The 23,145-nt window shown below is 41.6% G+C and overlaps 1 protein-coding gene across 4 annotated transcripts in view; it reads right to left on the reverse strand.

Annotated features, from left to right (window-relative positions):
* CDC42BPB (CDC42 binding protein kinase beta) overlaps positions 1-23,145 on the reverse strand; it is a 133,110-nt gene that overhangs the window by 76,989 nt on the left and 32,976 nt on the right. For all 4 annotated transcript variants that reach the window (XR_006886306.1, XM_046647315.1, XM_046647314.1 and 1 more), the window contains exons 2-3: positions 8,785-8,876; positions 2,555-2,638 (exon numbers count right to left, since the gene is read on the reverse strand). Coding sequence is in view for 3 of the 4 variants with exons in the window: in XM_046647315.1 (XP_046503271.1) it covers positions 2,555-2,638; positions 8,785-8,876 (176 nt within the window). In the remaining variant the exon portion in view is untranslated. The remainder of the gene's footprint in view (positions 1-2,554; positions 2,639-8,784; positions 8,877-23,145) is intronic.

Here is a 23,145-nt window from a genome sequence, read left to right on the forward strand (position 1 = left end):
GGAACCTACAGCATCTGGACACTGTTTCCACAAGATGTTTCATGTTCTCGAGCATCTACCTATAAATGTTCAGAACAAAACCCTTTCCCAATCTGAGGATCGCCAGCATGGTGACCCACACAGAGGAAATATATGCATTATTAGGCAGTGTGTTTTGTTTCAAGAGCAGACAGAAACTTTCAAGCATTTTTTTTTTTTTTAAAGACTGGCACCTAAGCTAACAACCGTTGCCAATCTTCTTTCTTTATTTCTTTTTTTCTGCCTTATCTCCCCAAACCCCCCTGTACATAGTTGTATATCTTAGCTGCAGGTCCTTCTAGTTGTGGGATGTGGGACGCTGCCTCAACGTGGCCTGACAAGCGGTGCCATGTCCGTGCCCAGGATCCGAACCCTGGGCCACCGCAGCAGAGCGCGCGAACTTAAACACTCGGCCACGGAGCCGGCCCCTCAAGCATTTTTTTAACAGCCAAAAAAGATGAACTAAAAGTTGAACCTGGTCTATAAATTATAAACCTAGACTGCTCAGCTACCTTGCTACTGCCACCTCTTGTTGACTTTATGCTTTTAAAGAAGATTTTTAGAAGTCAATATTATTTAATGTTTTAAATAAGCCTATTAAATAAGAATAAAAAGAAATTACTTCAACCAGCATTATATCAATATATATATTTTTATATATATATCACATACATATATATCCCATAATATATTCTATGATAATCATCATAATTAGCAGACATTCTAGACTTTTCTGAGTATGCCAATTAAATAGGATCTGTGTAACCAGATTTAAATTAAATAAGCAACATTTACTCTTTTAAAAAGCACTCATTCACCAAGACATTTGGTGAATACTTATACGATAAGGTGAGAATCACCTCTCCCTAACCATTTTTACAATTTAAACACACATACAGACACACACATTTCATTCTGCAGGTTAACATAACAAGTTACATTAAATATGGCTCTAACTTCTTTCATAAATCAATCACTCCTGTAAAAATAAAATCTTGAATGGAATCTGCTACTAGTATTTTTTCCCCAAAATCCTTATTCTCCCCCTAAACTTTCAGGTAATAGCAGCTACTTTTTCTCCCACAGAAGAACTGCTTCAATGGTTTTCCTGTCTTCGCCAAAGTGCCAGCGGTGCCATGGAGAAGGGCTACTGAAGCACACAATGAGGAAAACGATGGCGTGAGGACAGAGAGGAAGAAACCAGCAGAGCAAAGAGGCACAGAAGGTTCAGTCATGGGCCACCAACATTTTGAGCCCAGGTGACTGCAAAAAGGGTAATGACTCAGTTAACCAACATGCATTTATTGAGCAATAAGACCTTGGGCTGGGTGCCATGGCAGGAAAGAAGAAATGTGTATGGATGGGGAAGAACAAGAAGCCATAAATGATTTACACATGATGGACTTGAGATGCCAGAGGGATGCTGAGGTGAAAATGCTCACCAAGTCAGTGAAAATCCAAAGCTCCGGAGAGCAAACTGACCTAAATAAATGGTTTGTGTTGTTATCTGCTCAAAGTGGCAGCTATCATCGGCAGATAAGAACTGCAGAACAAAAGAGGAAAGGGCCACCTCAAATTACAAGGAGGATTTACAGCAATAGGAGGAGAGAGGCTAGAAACCAAAGAAGGAATTCCTGGAAGGAGGAGGCGTTCAATTCTAGAGGGGAAAGCTGCAGGCAAGCAAGGGGCCTGTTGAGCAGCTGTAGAGTGAAGCAGCGGCGGTGCTGAGGAGAGAAATGAGCCAGAGTGAACCACTACCACAGACGGCAGCCGGGGCAGAGAACGGGCACTCAGCACATTTTGGCATGGGGGGGAGTCCAATGAGAGGACTGGATAAGTGATAGAGCAGATCAGAGCACACAGCAAAGGGGTTAACTGGCAACATGTCCTTGGAAAGGAAGGATTCTTGGTTTTCTGAGGCAAAATGGAAGAACATAGAAACTGTGAGGCATGGGAGGGGAGTCTGGAGATGACCAGAAGAAAAGCTTAGGCTTACTGAGCAGACCTCGCCTGTCTCAGTCAGGGGCTGAGGGTGGGGCTGGAGAGAATGGAGTTGAGGGCATGAAATAGCCGCCATGGGCATGGACACAGAACTAAGAAAAAGTGGATCAAAGACTGGCATGCAGTAGTCATCTACTTTTATTGATAATCCTCATTCTCTATCTAGGAGAGAACATAAAAACATTTCTGTACTTAAGTAGGATCCAAATTCTGTAATTCCTTTTGCATATGGAGCAGAACTGTGATAAATGCCTAAAACTTCCATGAAGGTCTTAATTTGCCCTTACAGTAAACAAAAATCTGACCGATATACTCGAGGGGGAACTCTCAAGTGGAGCACCTGATAAAGGAGGAAACACCGATGCAGAGAGGAGCAGATGTCTGGGAGGAAGGCGAGATCTTGATGACAAACAGCAGCTCACTCTTGTCAAGGCAGGAAGGCCCAGATTTGTGAGCACTGTGTTTCTTACCCAGCAGGGCTTAATCGTTACTCCTCTCATACAAAGCCCTGATCTATGTAATACTCTGCACTTACCTCTGCTCTTTTAAGCATTTCCCACTTGTTGAGGATTTTCATTGCATAAATTCGTTCAGTGTTCTTCATTTTGACAACAGCAACCTGAAATACAAATGAGAGTTTAACAAAAATCTAGTTATGGAACAAAAGGCCAGCACATTTTCATATAACTACAGGGAAATCTTAATTGCCTGGAAACCCTCGAAAACATGCTGTTAAGGAAAGTGAAGTTTTCTACATAAATAACAATTTGCCCTTTTAAAAAGGGCAAAACTTGATTTTAGCCACTGCAACTTGAATGATCTCATTTGCTCAGTTCAAAAAACTTCACTGCTGAGTGATGGGTGCACAGGGGTTCACTGTCCTCTACTTTGGGGTATGTCTGGAGATTTTCATAATAAAAACTCTTAAAATCGTCAATGGCTCCCAAGCTTTGCCCCCTGCATTCAAGGGTTCCATCCCCACACTCATTCCTACTCGCCCCCATTGATGCTCATTTCTCCCTCTCACTCCTACTGCCAGCCGCTGCATGTGCCAGTTCTTGCCTCTAAGATCTTTTCTTCACAGCAGTAGTGACTAACTGTGTGGGCTCTGGAGTCTAACCTGGGCAAATTCACTTCTTTGTGCCTCAGTTTCTACAACCAGAAAGGGATAACGGCAGGACTGGCCTAAGACTGCCACAAGGATCAAATGAGTCAATACATTTAACATGCTCAGAATGGAGTTAGGCACATAGCACTCAGCATGTTGGCTGTCAGCCATATTCTTCAAGGTACAACTCAAACGCCCCTCTTCCAGGAAGTCCTCTTGGACTTCCCAGTCCCTGACAAATCTCTAACGAGCTCTTCCTTCCTTATCAACACCAGGTGTGATGTCTGTGCCATCATACAACACATTATACCCATGTAAAGCTATGATTCATTGGCTTAAGTCCCCATGACAAAACCGTAAGCTACGTATTGGCAATGATACTACAGCCACACAGCAGGTATGGAACAAAGAGTTCTGAAATTGAATTATCTACATCCTTGCTTTCTAAACAACACGATACAGTAACATCCTCAAAGTAATCACAAGAGCTAACATGCATTGAGCACTTTTCATGTGCCAGGAACTATGCTAAGCAATTTATGCGCATTCTTTTTTTTTTTTTAAGGGAGATTGGCCCTGAGCTAACATCTGTTGCCAATCCTCCTCTTTTTGCTGAGGAAGACTGGCCCTGAGCTAACATCCGTGCTCATCTTCCTCTACTCTATACGTGGGACGCCTACCACAGCATGGTTTGCCAAGCAGTGCCATGTCCGCACCCGGGATCTGAACCAGCGAACACGTGGGCCACCAAGAAGCGGAACGTGCAAACTTAACCGCTGCGCCACCGAGCCGGCCCTATCTTCATTCTTTTAGTTAACCTTCACCATAGTCCCAGAGAGTGCTTACTTGTAATATCCTTATTGTACAGATGTGGAATTTGAGGCTCAGAGGGGTTAAATAACATGGCTAAGAAGTGGCAAAGTCTCACTCTTAGGCTTAAGCTTTCAAAGACTAAATTATTAATATAATATAGTCATAAGTAATATAATCACAATTAAATATAATCTCCCCTGGGCCTGATGATGGGAGGCCGCAATGAACACACCCTGATGTGATCCCAGAGCCTGCTGAGGGTCAAAGGCATCTTCCCTACATACAGGGCTTCCAGCCAGGCTCCCCTTGACCACTGTGTGGATCAAAATCACCCTCCGGTCATCTCCCTTCATCATCTCCCTCAGTGCCACCCTGGTGCTCCTCTCAACACAGCACACTTAAGCTGCTGTTTACATAGTATTTACTATAGAAATGGTCTAACTTAGAAGGAATGGTAGAGTTAATAACTTTTAAGAAAAATAATTAAATTCTGAGGATGATAAGCCTCATGAACAATCCAGATCTTGCTGAAAATGAGGCCTATTAGGGCACAGACTATTTCCAGAAAACATGCAAAATGACTCTCATAAAATACACAGAAGGGAAAAGAATGTATTTGTACACGGAAAACACTTGTCAAATTAAGAAAAAGTAGAAAGGAAATGTAGAAGTTTAATGTAAAGAAATCCCCAAACCCTATATATTGAACAAGCTTTCTCCATTGAACAACTCATAAAGCAAACAATTTGTAAAACTCTTATTTGGTTTACTAGAAACTTCTTCCTGAGCAAAAACTCAGTCTTAATTGCTTCAAAGAGAGATGATGATCTTACAAATTATCTCCAAAATTAGATGTTTCAGTGAAGAAATATAAATCAAATAATTTTACAAAACAATAAAAAGTGTTTCTGGGACACACTAAGTGTAACACCTGATGCGAGCTCAGATCTGGTCCTGGAGGGACAAGGACAAAACAAAAACATGCAACAAAGAACATCATTGGGCCAACTGACAAAACTAGTGTAAGATAGTAGATCAGACAAAAAGCATTCTATCAATTTTAAATTTAGGAACTGTGGTTATGAACTTGAAGTATTAGGGTAAAGGGTCTTGCTTGACATAGGCAACTTACTCTCAGCGGTTCAGTAAAAATTACACTTCACACACACAGAGCAGGGGGGAGAGAGAGGCAGATGGAGAGAGAGACAGAGACAGAGAAAAGAGCACAGCAAATATGATAAAGCAAATGAGATAAAACGCTGACAAAAGGGAATCTGGGTAAAGGGTTAGACTGGTGTTCTTTGAATCATTCTGCTAATTTGAAATTGTTTCTAAACAAAGCTTCCAAAGCTTTGTTTCTTTTTTTTAAGTCATTCTAGGAACAAAAGAGAGACAGCCGGGCAGAGTGGTTGGGCAAAAAGACTTTGGGATTCGAGTCTAGCTCCACTAGAGGCCACCTTAGGACCACCAGTACCCCCGCTCCAGACAAGTTTCCCATCTTTCCAGTGGAGCAGAGGTGCAGCCAGCGGCTAGAAGGTTTCAATGTGCTCAAGCTTGTGAAGGCAGGAAAGGCCCATCACGCTGAGCAGGGCAAACAGCACCGTCAATCAGCTGCTAGCTGCTGTCATGTTGAAAGCATACCTCTGTATACTGCACCACATTAGCTGGGGAACTGCTCTCCAGAGGGGTGCCAGGATCAAAGGAACTTCCTGGACTGGTTGTCCCCAAGATACTGAGGGGAAGAAGAAGGTGTTTTCAAAGCCATTGTGCTCAAGAAAAAGGGCAATTCCCCAAATATTCTAAACCTTGTTTAAATAATAATCTAGAAATGTTTCTCCAGACTGTGTGGGGGAGGCAGGTTGCAATTTTGAGGTAGCAGATTCATATGCTTACTATGCATGATGCACAATTATGTTGTCCATCAAGTTCTCCACTCTACAAATTCTTTCCAGGGTGCAGGGCTTTCCAGCAGCCCATCCCATGGTCTCAGGACCGCAACTACACACACCTGTGCTCCACTGCAGACACACAGACACAGACACACACACACACACACACACAGACACACACACACACACACACACACACACACACACACACACACACACACTCTGACCTCCCCTGGCTTGTCATTAGGAAAAAGCAATTCAATTAGAACCATATGTCAAAACACACTTCTGGTCCCAACATTGATAAAGAGTGTCTTCATTTCTGTGATCTGTTTGGTGCTGTCAGAGACAGAGAAGTTGAAACTGGGGACACTTGAAATATATGATTACAAGAATTCTCCAGGGAGGCAATGATGGTGGTAGTAACACTAGCTACAGAATCCAAAACTCTAGAAATGGCAGGGAAGGATTGGCGAGCAGGTACGGAATGGCTGGGCGGCTGGAGGAGTTGGCTGAGGAGGGCCGGCATGCGGAGCCCAAGCCATGGGGTAGGCGTACTGGATGGGAAGGCAAGGACGTGTTTCTCTTAATTTGGGAGGCACTTGAAAGGTGATCGATGTTATCATCTTTGAAACTCAGAAAAGTGAGTTTTACATTAGGTTCTTTGGTGAAGAAGGGCACTAAAAATAACTGCAAACTATTTTGGTACAACAATTTTCTCCTTTTTCTTTCACTTTTCTCCTGAAGGTCATCCCCTCTTGCCCTCTTCCTGCCGCTCTGAACACTCTCAAATGGGCATGATGTAACTGCAGAGCTCGGCAGGGGCCTGGGCCTTGCTCATCTCCACCCCAGAGCCTGGCACAGCTTCCAAGACAAGGAAGACACAGTCGGTAAAAGTATACACTGAATTGAACCAGGTTTTAATTTTAAAAGGCTTTCTCTTTCTTCTCACTAAACAACAAAACCATACTTACAACATCATATAACCTACCTACAGCTCAGAGATTTGTTATTTCTATGTGGAACTCAATTTTTTCCCATGGTTCCTTTAAAGAAGTTTCCCTGTTTGTTACAATCAGGAGAGTCGCTCCTGGAGATGGATAGAGTCCATGTGGGGGTGTCTGGGAGGCAAGAGGAGGGAAACTTAGAAGTTCCAGGGGATAGAAATGCTCTGTATCGATTGGGGTGCTGGTTACACAGGTGTAAACATCTGTCATAACTCAAACTGTACACTGAGATCTGTGCATTTTATATGTAATATACCTCAATATTTTTTATTTTTTTATTTTTTAAAAAACAACCTCCCTGTCCCATTCCAGCCCTTAGTAAGTTGAATTTGGCTGGGGAGTCCTGGATCCAGGGTCATTCAAGGTAAAAGTGGAGATCCAGTCAGCCTGGGATGGGCCTGGGAGGGGCTGCCATCCCAGAGGACAAGGCTTCCACTAAGCAGGACCCCAGTGGTGCTGCTTCCCCTCTGCCCGCCCTTCACTCTTAAGGGTGGGCCAGGGGGGTGGGGTACGTAGACAGGGCTGGGAGTGAGGTATGAGGATGAGAGTCGAGGGTCTGTCACAGGACTTGGGGCTGGGGTCTGATCTGAGGCCAGGACAGTTCCCAAAGAAGCGATGAGGGCACAACACACAACTGCCTCCACTTGCTCAGGCAGGCCAGAGCTTTCTCACTCTATCTTTTAAGCATTTTCTTAGGCGTATTTTCTTTTTGTGTATTCGCTAAAGCCCTACAGATAAAGCAGGGGTGTCACCAGGTGCCTGTAGCAGAAGAATCATAAAAAATATTGAGATGTTTTCTAAGACAGATTATGGGCCTTGTTTCAACTCAGTAGTCACAAGAGATACTTCAGAGCAAGGAAGCTCTCTCTTTGCTTGCTTACTTTCTCATCTACACAATATAAAATGCACACCCTGCAGAACAAAGGCCATCTCACATTTTGTAGCACTTTACAGTCATGTCCAGTAGGTTCACTGTCAGGCAGGGCACACACGCTGCTGTGATGTAACACAGAGTTTTATTGTTGGACTCTTCCTCAGTAACCGACAAGCACAGTTCCCCAGCCTGGGAGAGCTAACAGTAAAACCGAAGTATAGGAGTTAATACATTCAAAGTTTACGAGGCAAAACTGTGAAGATGACTAACTAGAAAACCACCTGATACTGTCTGCTGAGGGAGCCTGAGCCTCTGCTTGGCTGGGGCAGAACCACCCGCCCCCTGCCAGGGAGGGTGCTGGACGTGAGCCTGGAGGAGAGCGCCACCTGCAGAGGCTGTGGCCTCCCCGTTGAAGCTGTCTAGCCCAGGGAGGAAGGACAACACGCCCAATACAGAGTGGAGGCAGCACACGTCCTTCGTGAGGGGCCTAGTGTGCAATGTGCCCTCCTCCCTTGTGCATGCAAGCAGACTCGTTACCAGCACGAGGACTGACATGGGCAAGACAAATAATGCAAATGACTGTCCTTATACCCTCTGTGCATTTTTTAGAAAATGACTGCCAAGACATTTTTCAGTTAACGAGTGGATTTTTTAAAAACTTATTTCTCTGTAAGAAACTATTTTGGTCCAGACATTACTTAGAGTAATAATCATACTCCAATATTACTATTAAATAATAACATTGTAAATAATATTGTTATTATTTACTAAATATTAAGTAAGTACTAAATACTAAATAAATATTACTATTATTACTAAATAGTAAATAATATTACTATTAAGTAATATTTAACAGTAATAAAAATAATAGTCATAAAAACCCTATCACAAGCTTCTGTTTTTATTTTTCTCTTCTTAATTCTACCTTTCAGATTTTGTCCACCAAGAACTCTCCAAATGACACCAATAATTACCTTATCCCAAAATCAATATATAGGACCATAAAAATGCTAGATGGGAGCTGTTGCTGTTTTGGCAATCTATGCAAAATTAACAAAATAAAGTTTATCTTACCTCACCAAAAGCACCTCTTCCAATTACTTTAATTATTTCGAAGTCTTCTCGATGAAGCTGCATGTCCTTCACCAGCTGTGTAAATGATTTAGCTATAAATTTAAAAAAGTAAAATTAACAATTTACTCTAATAAGCTGATACTATATCAAAATTTAATTGATTGGGGTATTACACTAAGTTATACTTATTTAGAAAAAACGTTTACTTTTTAAATGACTATTTTTAAAATGTTTAATATCTGGGAAGATTTAGAAAGACAGTATTTATGCTAAATTAATGCAGCTGTTTATTATTAGCACCTATACTTCAATATCTGTTACAACAAATCCCACCACAGGAAGATCCCCTGGTAAAAATCATTACAGCTAAGATCTACCTATTGAACAGTGACTGCCAAGTGCACCCCTGCCTGTTCTGTGGCAAGGCTCGCTGTAACTGCTGTGAGGAACACCAGTGCCAGGGGAGCGAGCTCTGAGCTCTACCTGTCGGCTCAGCCAAGGGCACTGGGGAAACTTGAGACAGTCTCCAAGACAATGACGGACCCCCCCTAGACACAAGGAACCGTCCTTGACAATCAGTGGAGCCTCTCACAGTAACCTCAGTCAAGGACTGGGAGAAGCACTTCATATTGCTCCCTGTGTTCCACAGACCCACTCTCTGAGATTAATTCTATTATTATCCACATTTTAGGGAGGAGAAAGTGAGCCACGTTTCTTTGGAGAGCGTGTTGGGTTGGTCAGTGTCCCCTTAAAATCTGTCCACCAGGAACCTGTGAATATGACCTTGTTTGGAAGTCTTTGCAGACGTAATCAAGTTAAGACGAGGATACAAACAGGAATGGGATAGGCCCTAAATCCAACATGACTGGTATCCTTATAAAATGAGGGAATTTGGACACACAGGGAAAAAAGCCATGTGAAGATAGAAGCACAGATTGGAGCGATTCAGTTACAAGCCAAGGAGCACCAAGGGTTGCTGCCACCACCAGAAGCTGGTAGATAGGAAAGGATTCTTCCCTAGAGCCTTCAGAAGGAGCAGTGCCCCGCTGACACCTTGACTTTGGCCTTCTGGCCTCTGGAGCTGTGAGAGAAAAAAAGTCTCTTTTAAGCCCCCCCAGTTTGTAGTAATTTGTTCCAGCAGCCCCAGGAAACTGCTCCAGAGAGTCTGCTTATTCCTTTCCAGGAACACAGAGCAAGTGGCAGAGCCAAGACCTGACGCCATGCAGCTCAACTCCACAAGCAGCACTTTCTCTTTTCTTTTTTTTTTTTAAAGGTATGTTTGTTTGGGGGGTTTTTGGTGAGGAAGATTGGCCCTGAGCTAACATCTGTTACCAATCTTTATTTTTCTCATCCCTAAAGCCCCAGTACATAGCTGTATATCCTAGTTGTAGGTCATTCTAATTCTTCTATGTAGGACGTCACCACAGCATGGCTGGACGAGCAGGATGTAGGTCTGCACCCAGGATCCAAAGCAGCAAACCCCAGGCCGCTGAAGCAGCGTGCACAAACTCAACCACTCGGCCACAACACCCTCTTGACCACTATCCATCTTCCCCTCAGTCTAGAACCCATTTAGTTAATCACATCTCTTACACTTGTTCTTATTTTCACCTTCAGGCCTAAATTCACATGTTTTACGCTAACTTTCATTTGTCCTATATACAGTAGCTCTTTTTCAAATCCTCCACTACACAGTTTTGCAAAATGGTCTCATTGGGGGAAAGAGGGCAAAGTGTACAAGGGCCCTTTCTGTATTATTTCTCACAACCACACGTGCACCTATAATAATCTCTTCCCACCCAAAAAAACCTGCAATCTGACATTTTCTGGACTTCTTTTAATTGAGCTCCATATTATTAATCTAATTCTATATTTTTTATCATTAAATAGTTGTTTAGTACCACTAAGGTTTGATCACCATGGTTCACTGATCCAAGGAGCAATAGCCAGAGCACCAGAAAGTTCTTGGCACGTACTGATAGTGAGTTACTACCACCATCACCGTAAATGCCCATCAACACAGAGATTAGGAACAGAATACACAGGGCCCGAATCATTTTTTTTAAAAGGCCAGGCTAGGGGCTGGCCCAGTGGCATAGTGGTTAAGTTTGTGTGTTCTGCTTTGGCAGCCCAGGGTTTGCAGGTTCAGACTCCTTATGGACCTACACACCACTCATCAAGCCATGCTGTGGTGGCATCCCACATACAAACTAGAGGAAGATTGGCACAGATGTCAGCTCAGCGACAGTCTTCCTCAAGCAAAAAGAGGAAGACTGGCAACAGATGTTAGCTCAGGGCCAATCTTCTTCACCACAAACATCAACAAAAGAAAGAAAATCCTGGAGCTAGAACTTAAAAGTTCATCTTTGGGGAGTGACATCAGCATCACGGCAGAGTGAACTTGCCTGGGATGCTCTCCCCTCCAACATACAACAAAAAGGAGCAACCATATTCCACCAGAAAATACTCTAAAAACACAAAAATCCTCAGAGAGACACACAACCACATGAAGAAGGGCAGAGAGGTTGGAGCCCCCGTCAGAGGAGCTAGAACCAGGTAAGAGAGAACTTTGCTCCCTCCCCTAAAGACTGTGGTTGCTGCTGGGGAGGATGTGTGAGGGAAGGAGTGGGGGAGGGGTCACATGTCCGTGGATCACCCAGGACTCCCTAGGGCCCTTGTAGCCTAGAGGGAAGCCCTCTAATGGGCAAAAGTTTTCTGTGGGGTGACCTCATCAAGCCAAGAGCCCTGGAGACCAGATAGTGACAGGTGATCGGAAACCTGGGACTGCAGCAGGAGAAAGAGCCCGACGCCCGACCTACGCGGCACCATCTTAGCTGAAGGCAGAGGGCTCAAAACACGTGGCTCTCGACCCCCACCTAGTGGCGACAGGCTATAACTGCAACAGAATAGTATCAGAATGAGAAAGACCCTACCTTCCAACATCAGGCACTACATCAAACCTCCAGACCAGAGAGAAAACGACAAGCACCCAGAACTCAGTCCTGAGGACACAGAAATATGTAAGCTAAACAACAATGAATTCAAAATAGCTATCATCAGAAAACTCAATGAGCTAAAAGAGAATATAGACAAACAATTCAACGAGATCAGGAGCTACTTCACAAAAGAGATTGAAACTATAAAGAAGAATTAATCAGAAATATTAGAGATGAAAGACACAATGGAAGAGACAAAACAAAATATGGATTCCCTGGATGCTCGTGTGGATATCATAGAGGAGCAAATCAGCATAATCGAAGACAGACATGTTGAAATGCTCCAGACAGAGGAGGAGAGAGAACTGAGACTAAAAGAAATGAAGAATGTCTCTGAGAAATATCCAACTCAATGAGAAAATGCAACATAAGAATTATAGGTATTCAAGAAGGTGAAGAGAAAGAGAATGGAGCAGAAAGCGTATTCAAAGAAATAATAGCAGAGAACTTCCAAGATCTAGGGAATGAGAAAAATATGTGTGGAGGAAGCTTCCAGATCCCCTAGATTTATCAATGTAAAAAGACCTACTGCAAGGCATATAGTAGTAAAACTGGCAAAAATGAATGACAAAGAAAGAATACTCAGGGAAGCAAGGCAGAAGAAAATAACCTACAAAGGAATCCCTATCAGACTTTCAGCAGATTTCTCTACAGAAACCTTACAAGCTAAGAGAGAATGGAATGACATATTCAAAATTTTAAAAGATAAAAATCTTCAGCCAAGAATACTCTATCCAGCAAAAATATCCTTCAGATATGAGGGAGAAATTAAATCTTTCCCAGACAAACAAAAGCTAAGAGACTTCATAGCAACAAGACCCCCACTACAAGAAATCCTCAAGAAGGCCCCTCATACCTGAAAAAAGAAAAAAAATGGAGGAAGTGGTCACAAAACACAGAGTAAGGAGACAAATAGGTAGACAGAATCAGAATAGGACAGCAAATATTCAACCATAGCATTAGGCTAAAGGGAAGGAAGACACCAAAAACAAAGACAATCTTGTCACTTTAACCACAAACTCACAACACACGTTGGAATAAGATATGAGAAAAATAACTTAGGAGGGGAGGAGGAAAGGGACTGAATCAGTTTAGACTAAGGAAATAAGGAGCCATCAGAAAATGGACTACGTTATGCATGAGATTCTGAATACAAACTTCAGGGTACCCACTAAACTAAAACGTAGACCAGGGATACAAAAAATAAATAAGGAAAAAACAAAGAAATACAGCATAAAAAACTGCATAATTCAATGGGCAGACCAAAACACACAGGGCAAGAAACAAAGGAAATGCAGGAAAACTGGAAAACGAGTGATATAATGACAGCATTAAGCCCTCATACATCAATAATCACCCTCAATGTAAAGGGATTGAATTCTCAACTAAAAAGACACAGAGTGGCAAGATAGATTCAAGAACAAGATCCAACAACTTGTTGACTCCAGGAAACACATCTCAGCTCCAATGACAAACACAGGCTCAGAGTGAAGGGGTGGAAGATGATACTCCAAGCTAATGGCAAACAAAACAAAGCAGGTGTAGCAATACTTATATCAGACAAAGTAGACTTCAAGACAAGACAAGCAAAGAGAGACAAAGAGGGCAATATATAATGATCAAAGGGACACTTCATCAAGAAGAAATGATGCTTACAAATATCTATGCACCCAGCACAGGAGCACCAAAGTAACTAAAGCAACTATTAACAAACCTAAAAGAAGATATTAAAAATAACACAATAGTAATAGAGGACCTCAACACCCCACTCACATCATTACACAGATCATCCAGACAGAAAATCAACAAGGAAACAGTAGAATTAAATGAAAAGCTAGACCAGTTGGAGTTAATAGACATATATAGAACACTCTATCCAAAAATAGCAGAATACACATTCTTCTCAAGTGCACAGGGAACATTCTCAAGGATAGACCATATGCTGGGAAACAAGGCAAGCCTCTATAAATTTAAAAAAAATTGAAATAACAACAAGCATCTTCAATCATAATGCTACAAAGCTAGAAATTAATGACAAGAAAAAAGCTGAGAAAGGGACAAAGATGTGGAGACTAAAGAATATGCTACTGAACAAGCAATGGATCAATGAAAAAATTAAAGGAGAAATCAAAAAATATCTGGAGACAAATGAAAATGATAACATGCCATACCAACTCATATGGGATGCAGCAAAAGCTGTATTAAGAGGGAAATTCATTGCAATACAGGTACACCATAACAAACAAGAAAAATCCCAAATAAGCAACCTCAAATTACACCTAAATGAATTAGAAAAAGAACAAACAGAGCCCAAAGTCAGCAGAAGGAGAGAAACAATAAAAGTCAGAGCAGAAATAAATGCAATTGAAACAAAAAAGGCAGTAGAAAAGATCAATGAAGCAAAGAGCTGGTTCTTTGAGAAGATAAATAAAACTGACAAACCCCTAGCCAGACTTACAAAGAAAAAAAGATAGAAAGCTCAAATAAACAAAATCAGAAATCAAAGAGAAATAACAACAGACTCCACAGAAATACAATGGATTATAAGGGAATACTACGAACAACTATATGCTAACAAAATGGATAACCTAGAGGAAATGGATAAATTCTTAGACTCCTACAATCTCCCAAAGCTGAGTCAAGAAGAAACAGACAATCTGAATAGAACAATCACAAGGAAAGAGATTGAAACAGCAATCAAAAGCATCCCAAAGAATAAAACCCCGGGACCAGATGGTTTTCCTCGGGAATTCTATCAAACTTTTAAGAGGATTTAATACCTATCCTTTTCAAGCTATTCCAAAAAATTAGGGAGAATGGAACACATCCTAACACATTCTACATGGCCAACATCACTCTGATACCAAAGCAGGACAAAGACAGCACAAAAAAGGAGAACTACAGGCCAATATCGCTGATGAACATAGATGCAAAAATTCTCAAGAAAATTTTGGCAACCCGAATTCAGCAATTCATCAAAAGGATCATATATCATGAACAAGTGAGATTCATACCAGGGACACAGGGATGGTTCAGCATCCATAAGTCAATCAATGTGATACACCACATCAACAAATTGAGGAATAAAAACCACATGATCATCTCAATAGATGCAGAAAAAGCATTTGACAAGATCCAATAGCCATTTATGATAAAAAAAAAAAACTCTTAACAAAATGGGGATAGAAGGAAATTACCTCAACATCATAAAGGCCATATATGACAAACCCACAGCCAACATCATACTCAAAGGGCAAAGACTGAGTGCCATCCCCCTGAGAACAGGAACAAGACAAGGATGCACACTATCACCACTCTTATTGAACATAGTACTGGAGGGTTTGGCCAGAGCAATTAGGCAAGAGAAAGGAATAAAAGGAATCTAAATAGGGAGTGAAGAAGTGAAACTCTCGCTGCTTGCAGACGACAGGATCTTATATATAGAAAACTCCAAAGAATCCATTGGAAAACTATTAGATATAATTAACAACTACAGTAAAGTTTCAGGGTACAGAATCAACTTACAAAAATCAGTTGCTTTTCTATACTCCAATAACAAACTTACAGAAACAGAACTCAAGAATATAATTCCATTTGCAATTGCAACTAAAAGAATAGAGTACCTAGGAATAAATTTAACCAAGGAGGTGAAGGACTTATACAATGAAAACTATAAGGCATTACTGAGAGAAATTCATAATGACATAAAGAGATGGAAAGAGATTCCTTGCTCATGGATTGGAAGACTAAACAGTTAAAATGTCCATACTACCCAAAGCAATCTACAGATTCAATGCAATCCCTATCAGAATCCCAATGACATTCTTCATGGAAACAGAACAAAGAATCCTACAATTCATGTGGGGCAATCAAAGACCCCAAATTGCCAAGGCAATCCTGAGAAAAAAGAACAAAGCTGGAGGTATCACAATCCCTGACTTCAAAATGTACTACAAAGCCATAGTGACCAAAATGGCATGGTACTGGTACAAAAACAGGCACAAAGATCAATGGAACAGAACTGAAAGCCCAGAAATAAAACCACACATCTACGGACAGCTAATCTTCGACAAAGGTGCCAAGAACATGAAATGGAGAAAAGACAGTCTCTTCAATAAATGGTGCTGGGAAAACTGGACAGCCACATGCAAAAGAATGAAGGTAGACCACTATCTCATGCCATACACAAAAACAAACTCAAAATGGATGAAAGACTTGAAGATATATCCTGAAACTATAAAACTCCTGGAAGATAATATTGGTAGTATACTCTTTCACACTGAACTAAAAAGGATCTTTTCAAATACCATGTCCTCTCAGACAAGGGAAACAAAAGAAAAAATAAACAAGTGGGAATTCATCAGACTACAGAGCTTCTGCAATGCAAAAGAAATGAGGATCAAAACAAAGAGACAACCTACCAATTGGGAGAAAATATTTGCAAATCATATATCTGACAAGGTGTTAATCTCCGTAACATATAAGGAACTCACACAGCTGAACAATAAGAAAGCAAACAACCCGATCAAAAAGTGGGCAGAGGAGATGAATAGACATTTTTCCAAAGAAGATATACAGATGGCCAATAAACACATGAAAAGATGTTCAACAGTCACTAATCACCAGGGAAATGCAAAGCAAAACTACACTAAGATAGCATCTTACACCTGTTAAAATGGCTATAATCACTAAGACTAAAAATAACAAATGTTGGAGAGAAGGGAACCCTCATACACTGCTGGTGGCAGTGCAAACTGGTGCAACCAATATGGAAAACAGTATGGAGATTCCTCAAAAAACTAAAAATAGAGCTACCATATGACCCAGCTATCCCACTACTGGGTATCTACCCAAACAACTTGAAATCAACAATCCAAAGTGACATATGCACCCCTACGTCCATCACAGCACTATTCACAATAGCCAAGACATGGAAGCAACCCAAGTGCCCACCAACCAATGATTGGATCAAGAAGATGTGGTATAGATACAATGGAATACTACTCAGCCAGAAAAAAAGGACGAATTCATCCCATTTGCAATAACATGGAAGGACCTAGAGGGAATTACCTAAGCAAAATAAGCCTGTCTGAGAAAGACAAACACCAGATGATTTCACTCATATGTGGAATATAAACAAGTACTTGGACAAAGGAAACAGTTCAGTGGTTATCAGGGGAAGGGGGCTGGGGGGGCACAGGGAGTGAAGGGGAACACTTATGTGGTGACAGTCAAGAAATAACATACAACTGAAATCTCACATTGATATAAACTATTATGAATTCAATTAAAAAAAAGTTCACCTCTGAACTATATAATATGCTTCTTTCAAATATCATCAAAAATAACCATTCCCAAAATTCCTAATGGAAATACGTATTTTCAACAACTACTGCAGACTACAACCTCTCTTAGTATCTTTTGGGGGAACCAAATGGTACCTTTCATTTTACCACGAAGCAAAACAATCCCAACAAATCTGATTTGTTCTATTTTACCACCAGAAGAGAGAGTCTGGAAAAGAAAGAAGACTGATCAGGTATGAACGAGCTATGCCACAAGCCACACCAGAGTGCACACTATAGCAATGCTCACTCTGGCAGTGGTTCAACACATCATTCTGGACTCTTTTACAAAAACCCCAAAGACCCACAAAATTTGCTAGCCACTGTTTTAAATGTGCAAACTGAACAGCAACATTCATGGAAATCAAAGAAAATTCTACCAATAATTGTATCATGAACCACTTTAACTTGTCTACGTTCCCATTCCAGTTCTTGCTTACAGACAAGTTTGATGTTTACACAGGATATTTTTTGTATCCTGCTTTTATTTCTCTTCTTATATTTTTCATGTTTCTACACTACTCAATTATCATTTTAACAGTTACATAATATTTCACTAAGTTGACACACCAACAATTTTAAATCGTGTCTACTGAACACACAGGTTAAATGCTTAGTTTTTTAAATTATTTTCTTGGTGAATAAATTTTCAACGAACATTTTCATAAACACAGCTTTTTTACTAGTTTAAATTAATTTTTAGGATGAAATTCCAGGACTCTCCAAAAGGCACTAACTTTTTTTACAGTTCCTAAAATCTGCCCTCCAAACTGTTATCTCCTGAGTCACACCACGTGAGTTGCTGGTTCTACCACCAATTCTCCCCAATACCCTACACTGATGTCTCACCTCCCTCTGAAATTGATAGTTCTTTGACGCCTGGTGATGCTAATATTCTCCCATGTCCGGCTGTACGCACTATATGTCAATTATCCATTCATGACATTTGCTCATTAATCATGTCTTGATCTTTTTTTTTTGTCTTGATCTTTTTTAATTGACTATATAAGTACTCTATTTTGGCTTTGTCAGACATAATAGCTGTAAACACCATTCCTCCAGTCTGTTGCCTCTTTTCATCTGAATTAAGTTACTTTTATTTTATAGAAATTATCAGTTTTAATAAAAGTATCACTTTAAAAAACTGAATTCATTTTTCCTTTGTCATTTTATTATTAAGGCTAGGAAAGTTATCAACTCTTTAAGGATCTGACATTCAATCCTATTTTTAGCTAAATGGCTTTTTAAAGTAGTTAATATTATTCATGTGTTGTTTAGAGTATTTTGGAGTATGGTGTGAAGTGTTTATCTTAATTTCTAGTTTGAACCATCTATATGTATTGACGTGATCCCACGCTACACCACCTAGTTCTGTTTACCACCCCTGCCCTGAGCAGGAGGAGGCCAAGTGCACTGTGGGACGCAGGGGAAAGCCCTAGCTTCCATTCAGGAGATTCAAGTCCTAAGTGCGCCACTTGGCAGCCTGCCATCTTAGAAGGGTCATTTGATCCTCTGTGACTAAATTTCCTCATCCATAAAATGGGCTAAAGGTCTCTCCCACCACCTCAGGGACCCATCAGCAGTGAGGACTGAGGCAGAAAAGAGTGAAGAAAGTACCTTATGGTAAGGCTGTGACCTAAATGGCCTTCTCATGATCTCTCCTCTTTCCATACCAATTATCCTAGAGTTATTTGATCTTCCTTGTCAAGTTTTCCTCCTACTCTTTTGATAAAATGTATTTTGTTGCTTACTCATTTTACACAGTTATGTACAAATTTCCCTGAAATGGATGGACACGGATTTATCAGGGCCAGTCTGATAATGGGAGAAAAACTATGGAAACACTCGAGATGAGAGCTTGAAAAGATAAACTAAGAATCAAACAATAGGAAATCAACTAGGTGAATGAAAGCTACTTTTCAAAAATGGCGCTAAAAAGGATCTGGAAGGAAAAGTCTAAAGGAAAACCATATTCTAAAAAAATGTAGGGGCCGGCCAGGTGGCGCAGCGGTTAAGTTCACACATTCCGTTTTGGTAGCCCGGGGTTTGCTGGTTCGGATCCCGGGTACAGACATGGCAACGCTTGGCAGGCCATGATGTGGCAGGCGTCCCACATATAAAGTAGAGGAAGATGGGCACGGATGTTACCTCAGGGCCAGTCTTCCTCAGCAAAAAGAGGAGGATTGGCAGCAGATGTTAGCTCAGGGCTAATCTTTCTCAAAAATAAATAAATAAAAAAATTTTTTAAAAAGTCAAATATTTTCAACCAGTTCTGAGGACATAGTAAAAATACTGTACTGGTCTGTAACAATTATTAAGACTGCATCAGCTAAAAACACAAGAGAAGATCCGGTCCTAGCGGCAGAGCACCCCGCTAACCACAGGGTATTGAGGCCATGGAATCCTCTGACAGGAGGGGACTAAGAAATATGGACAGGACTCAAACAGGTGAAAAGGAGAAAGAGTGCCATTTCAAATGGGGTGTTAGTCAGTGGTAACACAGGAACAAAGTGACCCCACCATCTGGACTGGAGTCAGAAACCACACCAGTTATTTAAACAAAGAAAATTTAACACAAAGGACTGTTGTCTAGGTGGCTGAGAAAGCAAAAAGGGAGCACTATATTATCATGGAGACAGCAGGAGCAGGACGCAGCTACTGCCTGTACCTCAGGGGAACCAAAGGAAGAACCTGGGGTTTTTGAAACCTGGGCAAAGGGTTCTGTACAGCCGAAACCCCAACCACTGAGGGTGGGCTGCAGCAGCTGGGACTGGGGGAGTGTTAGCCAATTGATGCTGGGGTCTCTGCCAGTGTGGCGAACCACCAAACTGGAATCAGGGGCCAACTACTAGAAGGCACTTCACTGCCAGCAGGGGAAATGTTGCTACAGTGTCATTCCAAGGAAAAGGAAGCAGGCAGGAAGCTGCAAGTCCCTTCTTCCTCCTCCAGGCCCCTCCAGTCTCTCTTCAGTGCCCCTTTTAGGCAGAAACCAACAGGGAGCAGGGATCAGAGCCCAAATGAGGTGATACTGGAGTGAGGACGTCCATGCGGGGGAACAGGGTGAGAGCAGGGACAGGAGATTCATTAAATACAGGAGGACTGATCAAATAAGCAAACAGAGTCAGGATAATGGGAGCCAGCTTCCTCATTGTCAGGGAAGGGAGTGAGTAAAAGGGAGAAGAAACCCTATAGTATTGGATTAGAAGTGGAGCCATCAATTTGAACTCATGGTTTTCAATATATGTGGATACAGTAAAAAATGTAGACATAAATGGGTGCATCCAGACATACAGTCCTAGCTCTGTCCACTGAGAGGCCTGGAGGCAGCAACACCTCAGTAACAATAAGCATATTTAGTGCCAGATCTTGGTTTCTAAATATCATTCTCCAGCAAAGGAACCAGGGCTCCTGGGTCAATTCTAGAGCTGGATCAGGAAAGTACGAGGTGAACCTGGAACATCTTGCTGTGCCAGAAAATAAGGAAGCGCTCAAAGGATGATGGTGAATCAAAATAAATACTACAGCCACATACTATAACCCATTAAATAAAAGAGGAAACCAGGAGTCCATAGGATATTAATAAATTTAAAAATCTGATGAGAAATGAGATATTTATATAGCTTCAAAGTACATCTAAACAAAGTATTTATTGTTCACAAAGGGAAAAAAGTGATTTTACAGTGAAGTCTGGCCGATACTACCTAAATCAAGTGATCAGAGTGAACATCATCAGTTACGTGACAAAGTGACACTGTGTATGACCGAATAGGACACAGAGAGAAAAACACAGTGTCACTTCTGTGATTTTCCTGCCAAAGTAACATAACCTGAATTTAATCATAAGGAAATAGGACTAAGCTTAAATTGAAGGAACATTCTACAAAATGGCTGGCCTACAATGTTCAAAAGTTTCAAAGTCGGGGCCAGCCCGGTGGCGCAGCAGTTAAGTTCACACATTCCACTTTGGTGGCTTGGGGTTCGCTGGTTTGGATCCCGGGTGCAGACATGGCACCGCTTGGCAAGCCATGCTGTGGTAGGCGTCCCACATATAAAGTAGAGGAAGATGGGCACGGATGTTAGCTCAGGGCCAGTCTTCCTCAGCAAAAAGAGGAGGATTGGCAGCAGATGTTAGCTCAGGGCTAATCTTCCTCAAAAAAAAAAAAAGTTTCAAGTCAAGGAAAGACTAACGAGCTGTTCACACTGGAACTGAGAAGAGAGGATGAGGGGATGCAGTGTGTGGTTCTGCACCAGATCCTCTGCAATGAAGGAGAATCAAAACACTGGTGACACTTCAGTGGGGTTTGAAGATGGGATGGCAGCAATGTGCCAATAAAAAATTCCTGATTTGGTGATTACAATGCCCCTGTTTGCAGGAAATACACACTAAAGTATACAAGGATGATGGGATATCCTGTGTGCAACTTACTCTCAAATTGTTGGGGAAGTTCTTTGTACTGTTACTTGTAACTTTTCTGTAAATCTGAAACTGTTTCAAAAAAATTTTTTTAACATTTTTTAAAGATGATCTGTTACTATTTGGAAAACAGGCTGTGGAGGGGCAGTGTGGAAGTAGAGGGGGCTGAAGGCACTACCTCCCAGCAAGAGAGAACCTGGTGGCTTAGGAAACGACAATGCTGGGGCCCCTGGAGGTGAGGATGAAGAGGCCACATCCAGGCCCTGCTCTGAAAGTAAGGTTGTCTGCAATATGGGGTGAAGCAAAGATAAGACTCCAGGATGACTGCTAGGTTCTTACCCTCAGCAACTCAATGAATGGGGTACCATTTAGTCAAACGGGAGAGACCCAGGGATAAGCAGTTTAGGGTGGGGAAGAAAGCAGTGATGGAGTAATGGAGTCAAAGTACTTCACAGTCACTGCTACAAAGACTAAGATAATGAAGAGACCAAAGTGATTTTTCTTATAAGATTCTACTGCTGTTTCATAGTTTCAAAAAATCATCACTTCAGAACCACTAGCTGACATGCGGGTGGAGGAGAGGTGAGGGGTGGGAGGGGGAGCCAGTCTATTGCTAGGAAACTGGAGACAGAGCTTACTGGGAAGAAGCAGGGCATTAGCATTTTTTAAACAATTTTTCAGTCTGCCAATGTTATTTCACCAACTTAATCTAGAGATTGGGATGCTTTTCTGAATACAAAATGTTACAGGCGAAATTCTATGAATTATAACCACTGGAGTGCAACATGGCTTGTCACACACTTAAAACATTCAGGGTGCAAAGCAAAACAACAACCAGAACACCATTAGGGATTCATTTTATTTTATTTTATTTTACTTATTTATTTTTGTGAGGAAGATTGGCCCTGAGCTAACATCTGTTGCTCATCTTCCTCTTTTTGCTTGAGGAAGACTGTCGCTGAGCTAACACCTATGCCAATCTTCCTCTACTTTGTATGTGCAACGCCACCACAGCGTGGCTTGATGAGCGGTGTGTAGGTCCATGCTCAGGATCCAAACCTGCAAATTCTGGGCCGCCAAAGTAGAGCACGTGAACTTAACCACTACACCATTGGGCTGGTCCCAGGGATTCATTTTAAATATCATTTACACCAAGACTCTCTTAGAAGACAGACATTATAGATAGCTTGAAGAAAACGGGCCAGATGTAATGCTTGAAATAATGCTTGATTCTCATGGTGAACTTGAAGATTTTGAAGGTCAAACATAACTAGGAAGAGTTAAATGACCTCTCCTTCACATTCCATCAACAAACACTAAAAGCTGCCAAGTCAGCATATATTCTCTGGGCACCTACAATGTGCCAGTACTAGAACACTATGCTAAGAACATTTAGGCATGGCTGCCCTTCAGCTCAGAGACATGGGTCCCAGGCTGACCAGCTGGCCCCTGTGAGGCTCTGAGTTCCAGCGACTGCTGGGCTTGATACCCATTCGGAGTCCTGCACCATGCACACTGTTACTGGCAGCTGCAGCCATAGCAGCTGGTCACCACCTCAAACCACTCCCCAATAGCTGCACCCCCTCAGTCAGTCACAAAGCCACCT

Source organism: Equus quagga, chromosome 20 (genome assembly GCF_021613505.1).
Source record: "Equus quagga isolate Etosha38 chromosome 20, UCLA_HA_Equagga_1.0, whole genome shotgun sequence".
Lineage (NCBI taxonomy): Eukaryota > Metazoa > Chordata > Mammalia > Perissodactyla > Equidae > Equus > Equus quagga.